General features: G+C 44.6%; 1 protein-coding gene across 2 annotated transcripts in view; it reads right to left on the bottom strand.

The window, feature by feature from the left end:
• Window positions 1–19367, bottom strand: part of DPP10 (dipeptidyl peptidase like 10) — a 1813461-nt gene that overhangs the window by 74109 nt on the left and 1719985 nt on the right. For both annotated transcript variants that reach the window (XM_069616586.1, XM_069616587.1), the window contains one exon: window positions 7742–7796. In XM_069616586.1, the coding sequence (XP_069472687.1) occupies window positions 7742–7796 (55 nt within the window). The remainder of the gene's footprint in view (window positions 1–7741; window positions 7797–19367) is intronic.

Below are 19367 nucleotides of genomic sequence, written 5' to 3'. Positions count from 1 at the left end.
AAAATAAACCTCAAGGTACTGACACATCTTCAAGTAGTTGTTGGTAAATTGTATTGTGGCAAAATGAATATTTTAACCGATTAGTTGTCCTTTGTCCAAGACTACACAGATCTGCTGGTCAGCACAAAAAGGCTCAGTTTCCGCATATACTCCCTCAATTCCTTAGACATTTAACCGGAGGTAAGTTGTTACGTCAGATCTATAAAGTGAACACCACAATTCATGGGTAAGATGTAATTCCCCTGCAGTATGGCATGTTTCCTGGCAGTATTGTGACAACTAACGAATTGTTAATTACGGTAAAGTCTTTGTGAATCAGCAATGTAGGACTGCATTATGGTACATTTCCAAATGCACACATGTGCTCATTTGATTGCATGCACTGCTGGAAATTGACATCATTTACCCTGGAATCCCCCTTCATGTGGGGGGAGGTGGTCAGCATGGCGTGGGCTTGGTTGAGGGGTGGAACCTCACCCCAGGTCGATCTCATAAATGAACTGAAAAAGTTCAACTGGGTGGTACCTGCAGAAGGGACTTTGAGCAAAGAAGCGAAAGCAAAAGTATAAAAGCAAAAAGTATTTTAGGAACATACGAATGTTCAGGGATTGTTATATTAGAAATGTGTCTGTGATGGTGATTCAAGCATGACATGCTTCTGCACTGCACATACGCACAGAGGGCTCTTTTCTCCATTGTCGCAACACTCATAGGTACACATCTGTAAACCACAACATATATGTACTCTCTTGGACAATACTGGCATACAGATGTGAAGCTTGACCAGAGAATGCTTTATTTCCCTGAACGATTAAACGAGCTTGAAAATAAATCGCTCATCTCCCCTTGCTGTCCACTAGTCTCCTGAAGCAGGCAAATGACATTTGCACCACAGAAATAACTTGGGTGCTCATTTATTTATTTATTTTTATAATTGTATAGCGCACCTAACCCTGCGGCATCTGGGCGGTTTTTGCCTAAGGAGTTTGGTTACATAGTTTCTAGCACATTTGACATACATTGATTATGCGGGCTACATAGTATAATTTCATTTTGAGAGTGTACACAAGCTAGCAGGCTTCTTTTGATGCTAGAAGCAGTATACAGGTTAAGAATAGATAATGTTACATGTACTGGCGAGCCACCCCTCATGGCATAGGTGGCTGCATACATTAGCAAACAAGTCAAGATGGGTAGGTTACATATACTGGCGTGGCCTCTTCTCATGTTGAGGGGGCTACACCCGGGAGCATACAAAAGTCAGAGCAGGTAAGGTTTCATATGCTGGCGCAGCCGCACCTCATTTTACAGGTGGCTGCATACATCAACAAACAAGTCAAAGTGGGTAGGTTACGTATACTTGCATGGCCTCACCTCATGTTGCGGGGGGGCTACAAAGGTCAGTATACAGGACGAATTATGTGGGAGGGATCAAATGGAGGCGTTTTGTGTTCAGGGCCAGGTGGTAAAAACATTTAATTCAGTTTAGCAACTTGTAGAGGAAGCATCTGAGTATAATTGATATACATGGCGAAATGTCAACAGTGAGTGAAAGCAAGGTTTGTTGATAAGCAGGGTAAAGAACATGAGTGCAAGGCATTAAAGGCATAGTGAAGAACAGGGGTGTAAGAGAGTGAACTACCTCTTGGCGACTTACCAGTCGCAGTATGATTTTGAGTTCTTCGGTGAGTACAGACATGTGACTGAGTTGGAGGTTTTATGCCTCTCCATGCTTAGACATGCTAAGACAGGGTCCTTTTGAGTGGGCCTTTGCTGGGGCTGGCTTTTCTCACGGGCTGGCTTTTGATCGGGTTGAAAAAAGGAGGGGTAGACAATCAGGCACTTCGTGTATGATGAAGCACTCCGGTTCTGAGGATGAGGGCAGCCATCACGAAATGAATGAAAAACGAAATGTACATTGTGGTGCAGGGTGCACATTCAGTTGTTCTCCCACGGCGAGAGGCAAACAGGGCCTAGATAAACAAGCCGGTAGTAGTGGCATGCACACAGTTGATTACTGATGGTTGTATCGCTCACATGTAGTTATCACGGATAGTGCTCGACAATGCCAGAGAAGGGCTTACCTTTGCCTATGAGTTGCTGGAGGGGGCAAGTAGGGGTAATGGATGCAGGGAGTATGCAGGGCTGTTTATGTGCCGGGCTGTTTATGCGGTACAGACCTATTTTGGAGACAGCCTGAGGGACAGGGGGCATAACAGCACCAAGGTACATTTTGACAGGGTGCAGCTTTGTCTTTTTTTGACTCAAAATGTTATTTTTTTTGTTTTCATTGCAAATGTATAAAACTAAAATACCAGTATGCAACACCGTGGTTTACCATGTTTCTAGAACCACTGTGTGTCCGTGTGGCACCAACATCTCCATTATAGACACTCAATTTGATATATTAAAAACATGACTTTCCACTTCTTGTTAGAGCAGAATATTCAATGTTTTTCTGACAACATAGGCAGTTAAATTGGTTTTAAAACCATCAAGAGAGTCGTAACTGTGGATGAGTGCTTGGGGAGGAGATCATGACACCAATAAGCTGTCTGTGTATGCATGTTAAAAATGTACTATTCAAATGTATACATGTGGTACACCAAACCAACAATAAACATAATTGTTATTTAATTCTGATTGGTCTGTTCTCTGTGGTATTTGGCCTACCGGGAGCCGGCACGCAAAAGACAGGTCCCCCAGCACCAATGCCCACAAGAAGGCCCCTGTCTGGACCTCTCTGGAGCTGGAGAGTGCCCACCTTCCATGCTGCTGCTTCTAACTTCCCACGCTGCACTATGATCAATCATGCTGTACCTTGCATTTCAGGACCTTGAGAAATGTGCTTCCTTTTACCAGTAAGCATCCACCCAACATATGCTCCTGCACCACAACCCGCCACCTGGTTGCCTGCTGATTCCTGCCTCCCATTCCTTACAGCCTGACCACAAACTCTATCTTCCCCTCACGTAACATGTGTATCTGGCATATATTTCACATATTGCCTGCTTTCTGCTGCCTTCTAGTGCCAAACCCATAATTCCTCTTCCTAACACCTTTATTATCTTTTCCTTTCTTGATGTGCTATTCAAATGCTTTTGGCAACATTCAAATCTAGGTGTGCTTTTTAAATCACTGCTTCCTCCGTGCTGTACTGTATTAGTGCTTTTTGGCATCATTCAAATCTAGGAGTGCTTTTTAAATCATTGCATCCTCTGTGTTGTGCTGTATTAGTGCATTTTGGCAAATATAAGTGTGCTTTGATTATTTGCACTGTTTTCCTTCCTTTACACACCTCCTTTTCTGTGCTTGCTAGCAGATAGAGCACTTCATGTATTCCCGTGCACTGTGCTGCTCCGATGCTTTCTCTCTCTCTCTCCCTCTACCACCTTGGCACTCTCCATCTTTCCTATCTATTCTAACTGCTATTCTATCACCTGTCCTACCTCTCTCACAAAGTATGGAAGAAAAAAGTTCAAAAAAGCTCTTGTGTACTCTGATCTGGGCCTACCAATTGCTGACACCTCTGTCAATGCCATTTCCAGACACACTATCATTGACATTCTCTTCACTGTCCCCTATCCTGACCTTTGGATCCCCCATCTGGTATCCACTCTTCCTCCTCCTCACCCATTAATGGTGGCACTAGGTGGGAAGTTCTCCTAGAATATTTCTCATCCTCTAGGTGTATCATTAGTGTCTATCACAATGGCACTATCATGGCCCAAGTTTCTCAACCTACTCTTCCCCTTCTCGACCTGCACCTGCCCTCTCTCATGAACTTCCTTCCTTCTCCTGACAGACCTGCTTCCTCTCCTCTCACTTCACCACCACTGATGGGAGTACCACACCCCTGTTCACCTCCTCGGAAAACCTTCAAAGGTGATAACCAGATTCACTTAGCTACTCTGAATGCTCGCTCTGCTGTCAAACACACCTCTGACATCTGTCTCCTCCTCGAAGACTTTGATCTGGACCTGGACGTCCTTGCTCTTACCGAGAAGTGGTTCAATGCCAGCTCTGTCACTGCGCTTGAGACACTCCTTCTGGAGGGCTACACAATTCTCTCCAAACCCAGACCCAAGTGTCTTTGATCTTCCCTGAGTGGGTCCCTGCTTCCACCATTCCTACTTAATCCTACTCCTCTTTTGAACTCTTCTCCGTAAGCTTGGGGTCTTGCCTACTCTCCCCCACACCCTCACCACTATCTTTAGACTCCCTGGAGCTATCTCTCTCTTCCTCTGTGAGTGGGCGACCTCACATCATCGTTTCAACTTCTTCTTCCGAACTCCTCCTCCTTGGTGACTTCAACATCCACCTCAATGCTCTTGAACCATCCACCTCGCAGTTCTGTATCCTCTGTGACTCCCTCTCTCTCACTCTCTTTCCTTCCAGCCCAGCTCACTCTGCCAGCCACACTCTTGATGCCCTCATCTTTGGTGACATCCCTATTGCCAATCCTGTCACCACCCCCCTCTTCTGGTCTGACCACTCTCTCCTTTCCTCCCACCTGGGGCCCCTAGGCCCTCTTTCTGAGCCTCCCCCTGAACTGCCAACCTCCTTCTCAATCATTTGACCAATGAAGTGAGTGCCAGTTGCTGCTTTTGCTTCCACCTTCACCCCTCTCCTACCCCTGCTCATGGCTCTCCCTCTGACTCTGTCCTTGCTAACCTACACCTTGCCATCTCCAACACCCTTGACATCCTTGCCCCTGCCATGATGATCTGCCTAAAACCTGCCACCAAGATCAACAGCTGGTATGACTCCGATCTAGCATCTCTGAATCGCGTAGAGTTGCTGAACGGAAGTGGTAGACCTTTGGCTTCTCCTCTGACAAACTTGCCTGACACCTGCTCCAAAGTCAATACAGCAGCTCTTTCCGCTGCAAGAAGCCACTAACAATACAATTAACTTTTTAAAATCTGCAATGAATTTGCCAATCCACTTGCAGTCGCGACCTCTCTCCTCCCCTCCCAGGCTCTCTGCACTGTCTTGGACTCCCACTTCACATACAAAACTCATGACACCATGTCCTCACTCTCCTCCACCCGATATCCTCTCACACGCCTGCTCCCCTGCCTATATTGGCTCCCCTCCTCCCACCCCCATCTCTCTCCTGCCATTAGCACCATATGAGGTCTCTAAAGTAGTCTGCTCTATGAAGGCCTCCTCCAAACAAGTGCTCCCCTGATCCTCTAGAACCATCAAGGACATCTCCTCTCTTACCACGGCTCTTGATGACATCTGTAACCATTCCTTTACCACTGACTGTTTCCTTCTATCCCTTAAACACTCCCTTGTGCACCCTCTTCTAAAAAAGGCTGACCGCTGACCCCTCCTGCCCGGCTAAATATCTCCCTATCTCTACTACCCCCTTCATGAGTAAACTCTTGGAAAAGTTGGTCCTCCTCCAACTGACACCCCACCCTGATCTTGTTGGTTGCCTTCATGAACACCAATCTGGATTCCGGGCATCCAGAGACACGGAAACTGCTCTGCTGAACATCCATGAAACCATGCTCACAAATCACGACTCCAACTCTCAGGCTGTGCTCATTCTCCTTGATTTCTTCTCTGCCTTTTACACAGTCAACCATTCCATCCTCACAAAATGACTCAGTGACACCCTCTGCATCACTGGCTGGGCACTGGATTACCTAACCTCCTTCCTCACTAACCACACTTGCCAGCTGCAACAGGGGCCTTTCTCCTCCACTACCACCCTCTCTACCTGTGGCATCCCCGATGGTTCTATCCTATTGCCATGGCTCTTGAATATATATCCCTCCCCTCTTGCTCACCTGATCTCCTCCTTCTCTCCTTATTTCCACTGTTATGCTGATGACACACAGCTTTCCTTCAAACATCTCGATACCTCCCCCTCTTCCTCTTCTGTCACCCCAACTGTCTGTATGCCAATCAGGCATGGTGTGCAGTGAATGATCTCTGTCTCAACACCAGTAACACAGAGATCCTCCTCATTGGAACACCTGTGCCTTCTTTTCCTCCTACTCTCCGGCCACCGTCTTTGGGCCCCCCAGCCCCACCATTTTGGGAGGCCAAAAACCTTGGTGTCATCTTCGACCCTGCTCTCTCCTTCACCCCTCACATCATGGATCTCACCTAGAAGTCCCACTTCCAGCTCCACCTCCTCAGAGGCATTCTCCCTTTTCTCGCCTTTCCCCAGAAGCTCGATGTCTCCAGAGCCCTCGTCCTCTCCAGGTTGGACTACTGCAACAGCATCTTTCTCTATCACCCTCTTTCCTCCCTTCCCCACTCCAGCTAATCCAGAATAGGACTGCAAGACTTATCCTTGGCCTCAAGCCCAGGGACCAAATCTCTCCAGCCCTATAATCTTTTTGCTGGCTCCCAGTGTCTGCAAGGAACACATTCAAGACCCTCTGCATCATCCACAAGGCCTTCTGGAGCCTGGGACCACGCTATCTCCAAATTTGCCTCTCTAAATGCTGCCCTGTTAGAGCTCTACACTCCACTAATTCTAACTCTCTTACTGTCAAACGCTTCTCGAAGCAGAGAGTATGGGACAGGTCTCTCTCCTCAGCTGCTACCTCCTATGGAAAATTGTCCCTGCCTCTCTCCTTAAGTTCCAGAAACTGCTCAAAACTCTGCTGTTCTCTACCTCTTTACCTCTTTACCTCTCCTGCAAATTAACCCACTGCCGCTGTGACAGGTGGCCTGATCCTCATGAATCTCACAGGATCCCCGGCTCTCCCTCCCTGTCAATACCAGCACCCCTTATCCCCAATGCACTACCCTATAGGCCCCTGTTTGGTGCCTCCAAATACCACTTGAGAGTCACCTGCACCAGCACTTAGCCCGAGGTTCTCCTCCACTTAGCATTTCCCTCCAGGGCCCTCCTCCAGCACGTGTCCACTGCTCTGTTCCCCCTCCCAACCCCTTCACCTGCACTTTGCCTCAATACACTTGCACTGCTGAATGCCACAAGGCCTAGTATGGCCATGACTGTTTATTACTATTTTGTCATTGATAGCATTTCCCATGTTCTCTTCCCATTTAGCCATATGGCGCTTTGAAACACAATTCTGTTGTATAAAGCAGCTTACAAATGCTCAACAAAATTATAAATAAATAACATATTTTTAGCAGATAGATATGTAATCAAGGAATTTTAGAAAAGGGCTCACTGAGTATTGTTATGAAAGCAATGATCAGATACAGAGCATAACATTGTAATTATTTGTCCCAGCATCAAGCCTACATTTCAACATGATGGGGCTCTATGGGAGTCTAACAATCTCAACCATTCCACTCAGTAAGTTCTTGTCTGGTTAGTAAAGACGTGTTCCCAAAAAAACCCCTAATATGATTGTCATTTAAGAAATACAATTTAGATTTTTTTATGTGCATTTTCACATGCCTCTACCAGGTGGAATCATATTCTTTGCACAGCAATGCTCTTTTCCGGATGATTTAGCCAACACGTTTTATTCTGAAAGAATATAGTTACAAGAAGTCAAGTGAGCTGGATCAATTCTGCATCATGTCCCTAGAGTGGACACTCCAGGAAATGTATATATAGACTGATCCTTTTAGGTTGCTTAGCCATCAATGAAAAGCACAATGAATATGTTGAGAAAAGAGTGAAGAATTGAAACCTGGCATAGCATGTTAATTGCTTATAACGCTATGCATTTTTGCTTTCATTTAATAAACATACCCTAGAAGAGAGGCATACAAGTAGTAGAATAATATTTACCTTTCCAAATATGCTTACTCGGTTTGGGTCGATGAATGGTTTCTTCAACAGTGATCTGTCAAAATGCATTGAAAAAAGAAGAAATGTTACCTGTCTGTTAAACTAAACATGTGTGAACAAATACACACATAAGCATGCACATTAATGCATTCTGTCCTACATTGGTGTTTCCCACATCAAGGAATTACCTCCTTAATTCTGTACGGCTAAATATCTAATGGAACCAATTCTGAGAAAAAAATCCTGCATGCAGGTAACAGTACTAAATTAATGTAGCAAAGGAAGTTACATAATCTTCTGTATAGTATTGTACAACGGCATACGTAGTGGGAAGTTCGAAGAAGCTAGTTTATGTTTTCCTTGATTGAATTGCTTGAAGGACAAATAGCCTTATTTCAAAATAAAAAATAAACAATAAAAGATTGAGGACAAGTCTCCAATGTCCTTTCTGAATTTATGAATGAGTCCATTATCTGTACAGAGTACTGCAGTTCCAGTTGTATGAAATGTCCATAACATATTGTTCAGTACATTTTTCATCTGTAAGCACATACACAATGAATTATAACTGCAAAGAACTCATCCTACATGACTATATCACGAACATGTGTACTGCTGTACACATTGTACACTTGTATTTAACAAGTGGCTGAAGACCTCTTCTGTAAAATTCAATTTGGTTCTGCTATGAATTGCCATCTGGCAAGGGTGCACAAGCCCTGTTTTTTTTTTTATTTTGGGATTTTTATTAAGTAATAAAATGCTGCAGATAATTCCATCCCTGAAAGGGAGCTCTGCTAATCACTTCGCCTTTTGTAGGCTCCAAGCCAAAGGCAAAGTGTATCTGTGCCCTGCTGCATCAGTATCATGATTTGCAGCACCTGCTCTACCAGTAGCACAGATCAGGTTCAGAGGTCCCAGGTGCCCCCTTGAGAGTTGCAGTAACACCCATGTATTTGCAGCACAGGGGCTGCATTTAGAATATATGCACCCCTATTCCAAAAACTGCTTAACCCTGGAGATCCTGTCCTGGTTGCACACTAAGCTGTAAATATAAGCCATGCCTAAGTTAGGATATAGTGGTCAGCATCTCTCAGAGTTATCTGAGCCACATTTAATTGATTTTGCACATGTGTCAGCCCTGTGGGCCCTGTTTCAGCTGTAAAAGGATTATTTGTATTCTTCCCAGACAAGACCCACCTCTGTCCACAGACAGGACTGCAGCCTTGGGAGATTGCTTTTTGTTGGTCCGTTGTAAGGACAGGTAACACCCTTTCTCTCAGGATAGCCACTCCACAAATAGCTAGCCTGGGAACATGTATCAAAGGGCACACCCATTTGCATAGAGTCAGCCCTCACACTGAAGGAGTTGCATTTATAAAGGCCTTTGTTTCTATCGAGAAGGAACGGGCAGTGTTTGTATAGCCAGGGAGAGATCTGTAGAGTTTGGGGAGAATTCTGCAATTTTGATTTTTTTCTTCCTCTCTTTCCTGTCCCCTCCACTTCCTGCAGCAGAAAGCACTTTGGGTTTGATGACAGAAGGACAAAGTTCACTCACTTCAAGAGCAGGGAATGGACCCCTCCAGTGGTTAGCTTTAGTCCAATTGCTTATGGCCTTTCACATTTAAAGGGGTCCCACACCACTTTTGAGAATCATCTTGAAGCATCTTTGGATCATCACTTGAGAATATTTCCCTGCTGAGAAAGCAGTCCTTTCTAGAGTCCTCCTGTTAGGTGAAGGCAGGTGTTTCAAAGGTAGGCTTTGTCCCCTAACTATCCCCAGGGATTAGTAGGGGTGATCTGAAGCTGGAACAGGCCCTGCCTCTCTGCCAGCCACAGTGGTATCCAGGACCTCACCCGGTTAGGGTTGTGTGCCAGCCTCCTCCATGTTTGAGAGCCTGATAACAAGGACTGATTGTGTCCATAAATCCCTGGATTGGGACACACAGCATTATAAGACGTGACATGCTGCTGGAGCAAGACCACCTCTGTGGCTGCCACAGAGAAACCCAGGACCTCACTGTGTCTAAGGACCGCTGCAATTATACACCAGCTTCCTCTGTGTTTGGGAGCATGAGAAAATGACTCTTTGTATTCCTGAACCGCTGGATCTGGACTCACAGCACCCAGAGAGCCAAGACAGCCAGGGTCCTTGTGTGATTTGAATTGAACTGCTTGGAGTGTGTTTCAGGGATTGTTCAACACATTTGAACAAGCGGAGCCCATCATTGCTGCCTTTCACTCTCTCCCGATCTTCGCACAACAACACAACGTCTGGTTTGATGCTGCCGAACCACCAAGATCTGCAAAGAACACACTATTGGCTGCTAAATTCACCATTGGTCCATTCTGGTGCCCTAGAAACTGGCTAGGTCACTTTGAACTCGTTTTCACACATGTACACATGCTTTTTCAAGAAATTGTTGCTTTAGCTTGCCTTTCACCCCTGATTCATTACCCAGAGCGCTGCATCTACTAGCTTTGCTCATTCTGTGTTCTTTCCTCAGGGGTAGGATTGCTGTGCTTTTCTAGTTAGCTATTATTGTACATGGTGTGTTTAATTAAAGTGTATATATTTTTATAGAACCTTAAATTGGACATGACTTTATTTCGCACTGTAATACTTTGCTGTTTGGGTTGCTACTGGAACACATTCATACACCTCTTAAGAGTATATCCTTCCTTCGCACACATTTCCACAAAAGGTGAAGGAGATATATCTATTGACTGTGCCAGCTTCACCTTTATAATTGTATGCACTCATGGTTTGTAGAAGTGTGAGGAGTGAGTGGGCGTTTTTTCCTATACTCATCCATGCACAGAATGAAGTCATTTTGTCACAGGTTCCTCTGTTTCTCTGTAGGATGAACAATACAAATGATAATTATCTTCCTGTGTTTGCAGTTTTTCCTCATTTCATGCAGGATTCCTGGCTTTTATGCATTGCCTTTTGCCATTTCTGGGTTCAATTCACCAACTGATATTGATGGAAAATGAAGGCCGCATAGGAGGTGGGCTACATTTTGCCAATTTACCAATAATCATCACCACAAATACAACATCAAATCTACTTTAGTAGAAAGGTGTTTTACAATATTGACCACTTACAAAAGTGTGGTCATAATTTCTGATGGCTCTCAATGATCCCTAAACTGCTAAAGGTGACAGCTTTTCTCCCCATTACTTTCTGCTTTCTGCTTTTGCCCGATTTAGCCTTTGCCACTTTCAGACTTCATTCCTGTGGTCTGCCTTTTTCTGCAGTACCGATACAATGGCATCACAGAAGCACAGTGAAAAGCAATAAAAAAGTAGAAGCTTTCACTAGCACCTGGCCAGTGTTTTATTGAAATGAGGCACCGGTAATACCAGGTATTGTGAAGCCTTAACTCTCCTTATGCGTCTTCATTTCATTTGGGCCATACATTTCAAGTACTGCCCTTGGCTCTAGATAATAATGATTAAATATGAACTCGAGACAATCGTTTTAACCCAATAGATATTACAAAAACATGCTTTCATTGGGGATAAGTGTTGGGAAAGGATCTGGAATTGTGTGCATGGTTTACTTAGTAAGAAGTGTGGAAAACTGATTTTACATGAAACATAATCCCATATTATTGCAACATTGTGTAAGTGCTAATAAAACTCACATGAAACGTAGAAACATCCTGGGAAAGTTTGGGAAAGTGCTTTTGGCAAGTGTTTTTGCCTGCTGCCTCGCTGTGTCCTGCTGCCTGATTCGAATTGTGAAGGCGCTTGAACAACATTGGTGCCGTGATCTCATGTGGAGTTGGCATTGTGAGCTGTGATTGGATTGGTACAATTTTTTCAGGATTTTCATTGGCCCACAGAGCCCCATAGACCAACAACATAGACTTTCACCAGAATTTCAGCAACGTGTAACGCTTATCTCCATTAGTAATTTGAATTTGTTTGTCTTTGTTATAGTGCTGAGTGCCGCCCTCCCACCCGGAAATAGACATAAGCACGGTGCGCGTGCATTTGGGAAAGTGCTTTTGGCAATTGTTTTTGCCTGCTGTCTCATTGTCTAGTTTGGATAGTCGGGGGAACGGGGACCGGTCTTTTGAGCTAGCACTACAGGTAATTTCTGGAGTCACTCTGTGAACAACCTCAGGGTGAGGTCATATGTATGATTACTTAAGATTCTTGTGATAAGAAAAACCGAAGCATTTCGTCTTTTATTCTCATTTTTTTTATGTTTGTGTGTCCTTTCTGAGGAGCTTGTTCAAACTGCGCAAGCCCATGATGGGTCTCAATCCTCCGTCTTTCTTCGAAATCACATTTCTCAGATATTTGTTTCTGTGAAAAAGTTCATTTCCTTGAAAATTCCTTGTCAACAAATTATAAAAAGGAGCTGGCTGTGACGAATAAGGAGACACCCAAATTTAAAATACACAAGAAGCCAAAGACCAAGTGGGATGCAAGATCACACAGCCGCTCTCCTAGAAGACCCAATCAGTGATTTTTCAAAAAGCCTTTTATCAACAAATGATTTTGTAAAAGAATAATGTGATATGAGGTGTCACTAATATTTTCTTAGTACATTAGTCTGGGACCCAACGTGACGTCTGGTGACGACACCATTGCAGTGGGGGTGTACATAAAGAATGACTCATGTGCATTTAACCTAACATTCTCAGGTAAATGCTTTCTGCATCTCTTGTCACCGTCAACCTCACTATAAACAGACCTCTCATTGCTCTTTCTCTTTCTGTTTTATATTCTATGTATCAATCAATCTCGACTTCTTCTACTACTACAATGATTGGTATGTTATTTACATTTTTTATGTGAATGTGCATTTTGATACACTGTCTTTTGGATGTTATGAAATCGTACATGTTAATTGCAGACTTGCCCTGATGAAGGATTTGTAAATCCGAAATGCATTGGCAAAAATGTTCTTGTCTGATGTAAAATGCTAGTGGCTTTTTTCTTCATCACTAAGAAGATATTAGTGACGCCTCATATCAAGAGACGCATTATTCTTTTACAAAATCATTTGTTGATAAAAGGCTTTTTGAAAAATCACTGAACTTCTAGGAGTATCATCATTTTTGAATATGTAAATATTTTACTTTGGAATTTATCAAGCTCTGGAGAGTTTACATTACTTATATACCCTGATTGGGTCTTCTAAGAGAGTGGCTGTGTGACCTTGCATCCCACTTGGTCTTTGGCTTCCTATGATCTCCTGAACCCACACATCTGAAGTAATGGCACGGCACTCTACAAGATGCTGCACCAGCCTTCCGCCAACCGGAGAAGCATGGGCCTCATGACTGAGCTGAAGCAGCTGCGGCTGTGCCTGAGGGCAAAGAGGCAACTGCTTGCGCGGCCTTGGCACCTTGAGTACCTTGTTTTCCACCTCTGGCACTCCTACGGTTTCCCATTTGACTTGCATCTCCTCTCGATTTACTAAAGGACGAGTAATATCGAAAGGAACCTCCCCTCCATTGCTGTCCCCCTACAACGAAAAGGTGGAGGTTGGCGAACTGCAGCGCCCAACAACTTCGCTGCAGCTTTGGAGGTCTGCAACCTCTCAAGACTCTTGTCAGCCTTGCTGCCAAAAAGATGTTCACCATCAAAGGCCATGTTGAGGAGGCGGGTTGCACATCAGGAGCAAAACCTGACTTCCACAACCACGCAAACCTGCGTATTACGGTGCTCGCCGCCATGGACCGGCTGACGCAATCAACCATGTCCAGACCCGACTGAACGGATTCACACATGGCATCCTTGCCATCCTGCACAATAACAAGGAAACCATCCTGTCCTCCCCTTTGGGAATATGATCAGCCGCTGGGGAAATACAGTTCCACAGAGTGTGCGTGAAATGAGACAAGGCACACACGGAGTTGACAGCCTGAAGCGCCATACCCCCAGAAAAACCTTCTTCAGCCAGCCGTCAAAACGTTTGTCGTCCCCATCAGGAGGGATGGTACGGTATGACGCCTATTTTGCTGGGGCCGTAGCCACCTGCACCACCAAACTCTCCGGAGTAGGGTGCGTGGTCAAGTAGTAGGGGTCGCCACTGGCTGGGCGATATTTCTTCGGCAAGGACTTGCTCACTGCCGGGAGACTCTCCAGAGAATTCCAAGCCGCCGCCACTCTTCGATGCAAGGTCATATGGAATGGCAGCACCGGGTCAGTTGGAGGACCTTGGTCCATGATATCAGTCAGGTCATCCTGCTGAAAATCCCCACAGGGGCAGACCACCCCAGGTTATCCATGACCCTCGACATGAGGCGCCGGTATGAGGAGTCGGTATGTGTGCCAGTCTCCGGCCTACCAAACTCCACCTCCGGAGAGGTGTCTAGACCACTGGCGTCATGCAGCGACTGACGCAGGTCCTCAAGTGACTATGACCAGAAACAATGTCATCAGGAACCCCTGCAGGAACCTCACCTTCCTCAGACCCCTAATCCACCTCAGAAATATAATCCAGAGGCTGGAAAGAGGGTACCAAAAAAGGCACAAAGACATGTTTAGCCTTGGCCTGTGCCTTCCTGGGGGGTGCCACCGTGCCACGGGACACCTCTGACAAAGCCACCTCAAAGGGCATCGAGGGTGTCGATGGAATCGGCATCGACGTCAAGCGTGGCGCCGACAGCTTTGACGGCATTGACACAGGCCTCTAGTGCGAGCCCGATCGTGTCTCTCGACAGGCTGGGCGCAGATGGCGTTGACAACTTCCTCGGAGGTGGGAGCTCGAAAGAGTCTGTCGACAACCTCGACGCCGCCGGCATCAATGTCTTCCTCGAAGATTTCACAGGTTCTCGTGGTCTCGAGGGTGTCGAGGACCGGGACCTGGAACTGGCATGTCTAGAACGACCATCTTTGTCCGACAGGGACCTCGAAGGTACCCGGTGGTCGTTACGACTGCTTGATCCCAAAAGCGGACGAGCGGTGTCTCTAGCACGGCCACAACCAGCGTCCTGAGATGGCACAGACAGACAGGAGCCCTACAATTGAAAAATCACCAACATCTCCTTTCGGAAGGAATCCCATTCCTCAGGAGCGGAATGCTTGTTGGGACAAGCAACCCACCGACGGGCGGAGTCCTCAGAAGAGGACGGGGAAGGTGACCTGTGACGGCGCTTCCTGGAGTGTCTCGAAGAGGCAGAGGAATGGCAGGACCGACTCCCAGACCGAGAACCCCCAGCCGCACGACGACGATGCAGAGAGTCGCCCCTTGAATCGTCCGTCAAAAGACCACTGGAACGTGACTTCCGAGGCTTGGCCACCTTACCGACCGACAACTTCTTCTTACGCTCCCACAAGGCCTCCGATGTAAGCGATTGGCAGTTGACACAGTCGTCCCTATCATTGTCCTCCCCAAGGCACCAGAGGCAAGCGTCGTGCATATCCGTCATCCGACACTTCTTAAACCCGGACCGTGGGGTGGAAGAAGCCGAAGACATCATACAATAGCAATGAAGAAACAGGTTCGAAGAACCGAAAGAACAGGATTCAGTAGGATCGAGGCACGCCGAGATCTCCAAAGCGAACAGGTTTGTGTAAAAAACGTAACTGAGGCTACGGGCGTTGTGCGTCCTACTAATAACATCCGGTGACAACGGCTCAATGGAGGCCCTCGAGGACGGTGTATCGACGTCATCGACGCAGGACGCAGACGCCGAAAGATTTTCCGAATCAGCACAGCTGTGGTGATTACGGTCATAGATATGGAATACGTCAGAGGACCCAATCCCCTCGAAACAAACATAGTCACATATTTGACATTGATATAAAACTTAAAAAAGCTGAGTTAAGGCACCAGATACGTCATTTACAACATTTGTCAGCAAATGAGAGGGTAACACCTTCGATCAGTCTACAAAAACTGGCAAAGAGGAAGGAAGGCCTTATGCTATCAGTAGGATAGCGAATACATGTCAAAAATAAATCACCTCCAAATCCTGTGCAGAAATCTGGGGTGTTTTGAACCAGGCTACGCACAAAGACCAGAGTTCTGTTCAGCTAAATTAAATTGCTGAAAAAACCTGGTGTGATTACTTCTCTCAGATATATCAGACCATGTTGCCTAACCATCATCTGGTCCTACAAAATGAAAATTGGGATTACTCCATTCAATTTGATCAGAATGATATACTGTTTTATATCTCTAAATTGAGCAATTCACGAGTGCCTGGCCCGGATGGGCTTGATAATAGAATGCTTAAAGAAGATCCTGATATATGGGCCAGCATACTAATGAGGGTATTTGGAGAAGTGATGCGCACTGGGAAAATGCCTGAATCATGGAAGAAGTCAGTACTTGTTCCGTTGTATACGAAAGGTGACAGACTGGATCCGGCATCGTATAGGCCTGTTGCCCTCCTGGATTGTCCAGGGAAGATATTCACCCAACTAGTTCTTCGCAAATTCAGTGGGTGGTTAAACAAAGAGAACCTAAGAGATCCATGGCAGACGGGGTTCTCAAAAGGATTAGGAACAGGCATTATTTTGCTATGTATAAATGTGATCATTGCTAAACAAGCTAGCATGAAATTACCATTATACGTCGCTTTTGTCGACTTTAAAACAGCGTTCGAATCTATCCTTAGTGAACTCCTGATCATGAAATTCCTGAAAACAAACTGTCCTTGGAACATCATAAAATGGATCATTGATTTCCATAAGCAAACATCGCTTCAGATAAGATTGACATCAGATGGTTCGTTATCCAACCCAATTGTTACCTCCAGAGGCCTGAAACAAGGGTGTATACTCGCTTCAGCAATTTTTAATTTCTTTATCTCGGGTTTAGGCAAGGGATTCACCAATATCATAACTGATTCACCTAAAATTGGGCAAAAGGAAGTTAAATGGCTATTATATTTCGACGACATCCTCTTGTTGTCTAAAACACCATTGGGTTTACGGAATATGTTGCAAGCGCTGGAAAAGTATGCCAATTGCAACAAAATGACCATAAACATCAAGAAAACTCAAGTTATCCAGTGTGGTAACCAAAAACAACAGAATGAAAAGTGTGGATTGTAAGTGGTTTCAACCCAGCACTCCAACTAAGTCAATGCCTAGCGTGAGATGCCCAGCTGGAACCCTTCATTTATATATTTTTATGTCAAATGTTCTTTTATTTCTGGATGATGTACCCTTATATAACGCCCCTGTCTTTGAATCCCCCCCCAGTCTCACTGAACCAATAAGTTGGTTTGTTTTGCAAAGTTCAAAGATTTATTTGAAGAATTGCACAATATATATCACACTTTTATGAATATGAACAATATTTAAATATCACACTATTATGAATATGAACAATGATCAGCAATGGGTGATATCACAACAATCAACAATCTCTTTAATCAACAGGAGTATGGGTTAGAAGGCCAAGGTGGCAGATAATACTTTATGTGGGTTCAATTAATGCAATGAGATGAAATTAATGCAGCACAGAATAAACTTGATATGAATTCAATCAAAGACAATGTAATCACTCCTTCCCCCTGATACTACTCAATCCCCCCTAATATGCAATATGATGAGATGGAATGAGGCACACTGGTTTCAGGAATAACAATCAACAATTGTAGTTTCACTCCCGATTCCCCCCCAGCAAGCAGAGAGAACAGGAATGATTTTAAAACTGCTTTTAACTGTGGTTTGAAATGAATGGGAAAAAATGACTTGAATTCACTATACTAGTGAGAGTTGCTTTGGAAAGGTTCAGGTAGACACTAGCAATGATTTTTGAATGATTAGCAGATGGAAAACGAAATAAAGAAAAATATGGAGTGAAATTAAGCCAAATGCAAATCGCAGCAAACTTTTCAGCACGTGAGAAATGCGATTACCAAAAAAAAAAGGAATTGGAGTTTGGTTCTTGGTTCGATTGAAAGCTGAGGATGTTAGCTTCAAAATGAGAGTTCCTAGCATGTACGGTTCAAAAGTTACAGAGGTTTTCGTGAAGGTCGATTTTTCTCAAAAGAGTCAAGATTTCAAAATGAAATATGCGCTGTTGAAGATTTGGAACAAAGATTTCTTAACACTAGGGAGTCTATGAAGATGCAAGATATCCGAACGGTCAGCCACCAGGACAGGGCGCCTCCGCTCTGACTTTTGCCCACCGAGACACTTGCCTTTCTTCAGTAAATATATTTAGCGCAAAGATGATTATCACTACAATTATCACAGAAGTATATGGATAAGAGAAGGATTCAGGATAGACAAAAGAGATTCTATAATGCAGTCTGGATTTGTTGGAATGGGTTGGATTGGGCTACTTAATACTAAGAGATTTGCTAAGGACAGTTCTATGCTAAATACTCACAACTATGGCTTTGGAATGGAATAGAACGTCAAAGATCTGGTCAAAGGTTTGGCTGGAATTCGCTCACCACCGGACAGGTCTCAGGTGCTTGGTTCTGCTCTCAGCAAGGCACGCTGGTCTGCACGGCCTCTTGGACTGGATCGGGCGGGTTGGTTCTGGGTACAGCTCTGCTCTACTGATCTGGATCTCGGGGTTCTAGCAAGGGTTCTTAGACAGAAGCAGCCAAAACAGCACAGCCAGGCTGTTGAATTTGTTAGGCCCTTTGGAAGTTTGGTGTTAAATCAAGTTGCAAGATTTCAAAGGCCAGCTGAGAAGGGTTCAGCTTTTTGGATTGGGCCTTTGCTTCAGGGTTCTGGAGTCTGAATAGTTCTGGAGTCTGGAAAGTTCTGGAGTCTGGATAGTTCTGGATTTTTCCTGCAGGGTGCTTCGCCAGTGGATCAGTTGATGAATGAAAGTGTGTGTCTATCTGTCCTCAGCAGTACCTATTTATGTATTTTCCAATGGGGTGTGTAGGCTGGTTATACGATGCCCAACCCTCTAAGAATCTGATAGGTCAGAGAATTCCCTCTTCCCTGAATTGAGAATGGAACAGTGTGTCATGAAGTGTCATGATGTGTCCAAGTGACACTGTGTTTATGGTCCAGAGAAAACCCCTGCCTTTTTTTTACCCAGAAAATCTATTTTTCATAAAAACATATTTCCAATATCCCCAACTTGTTAATAATACATATTTATATTACAGATTAACTGAGGTACGTTTCTGTCAAAGTCTCATCTTCCTACAAGTTTTGGTTCACTAACGACAGTTTTTCACGCTTTTGGTTGGTTACACATTGTCAGATCTGTACATTTTGTTTTACCTACATGCACATAACATCCGAGTATATTCCTGTAAATGTTCATATTCCTAACATTATCACAATTGCTACAATCTTAACATTTTTGTGGTTCAGTCTCTGAACATCACACAGATTCCAGATTAGTTTTAAACTGTGAGCGACCTTTTCATTTTAATGACCTCTAAATTCCATATTTTTACCAGTTCAGCACAATTTGCTATAAGTCTTTTTCTCAAACATACAGTTACTTCAGTTTCAAATCCACATTTTCAGTCTGGCCCGCCTCCAAGGCTTGGCTGAAACAAAGAGTAACTTGAGCTTGTTCCTAACTGGGCTGGTTTCTGCTGACACCCTAAATTAGCATTTTCTTTCAGTTCAAGAAACCCATTGTCTCTTTACCAGAGCAGCAGAGCAAGTCTCCTCCTCTTCTCATTAGCATCCAAATGAGAGGTCCTCTCCTTTTAGTGGG

The sequence above is a fragment of the Ambystoma mexicanum genome, chromosome 9 (genome assembly GCF_040938575.1).
Source record: "Ambystoma mexicanum isolate Mex_15411 chromosome 9, UKY_AmexF1_1, whole genome shotgun sequence".
Classification (NCBI taxonomy): Eukaryota; Metazoa; Chordata; class Amphibia; order Caudata; family Ambystomatidae; genus Ambystoma; species Ambystoma mexicanum.
Note: the sequence above shows the minus strand (reverse complement) of the source record. Positions and strands in the feature narration are given on the sequence as shown.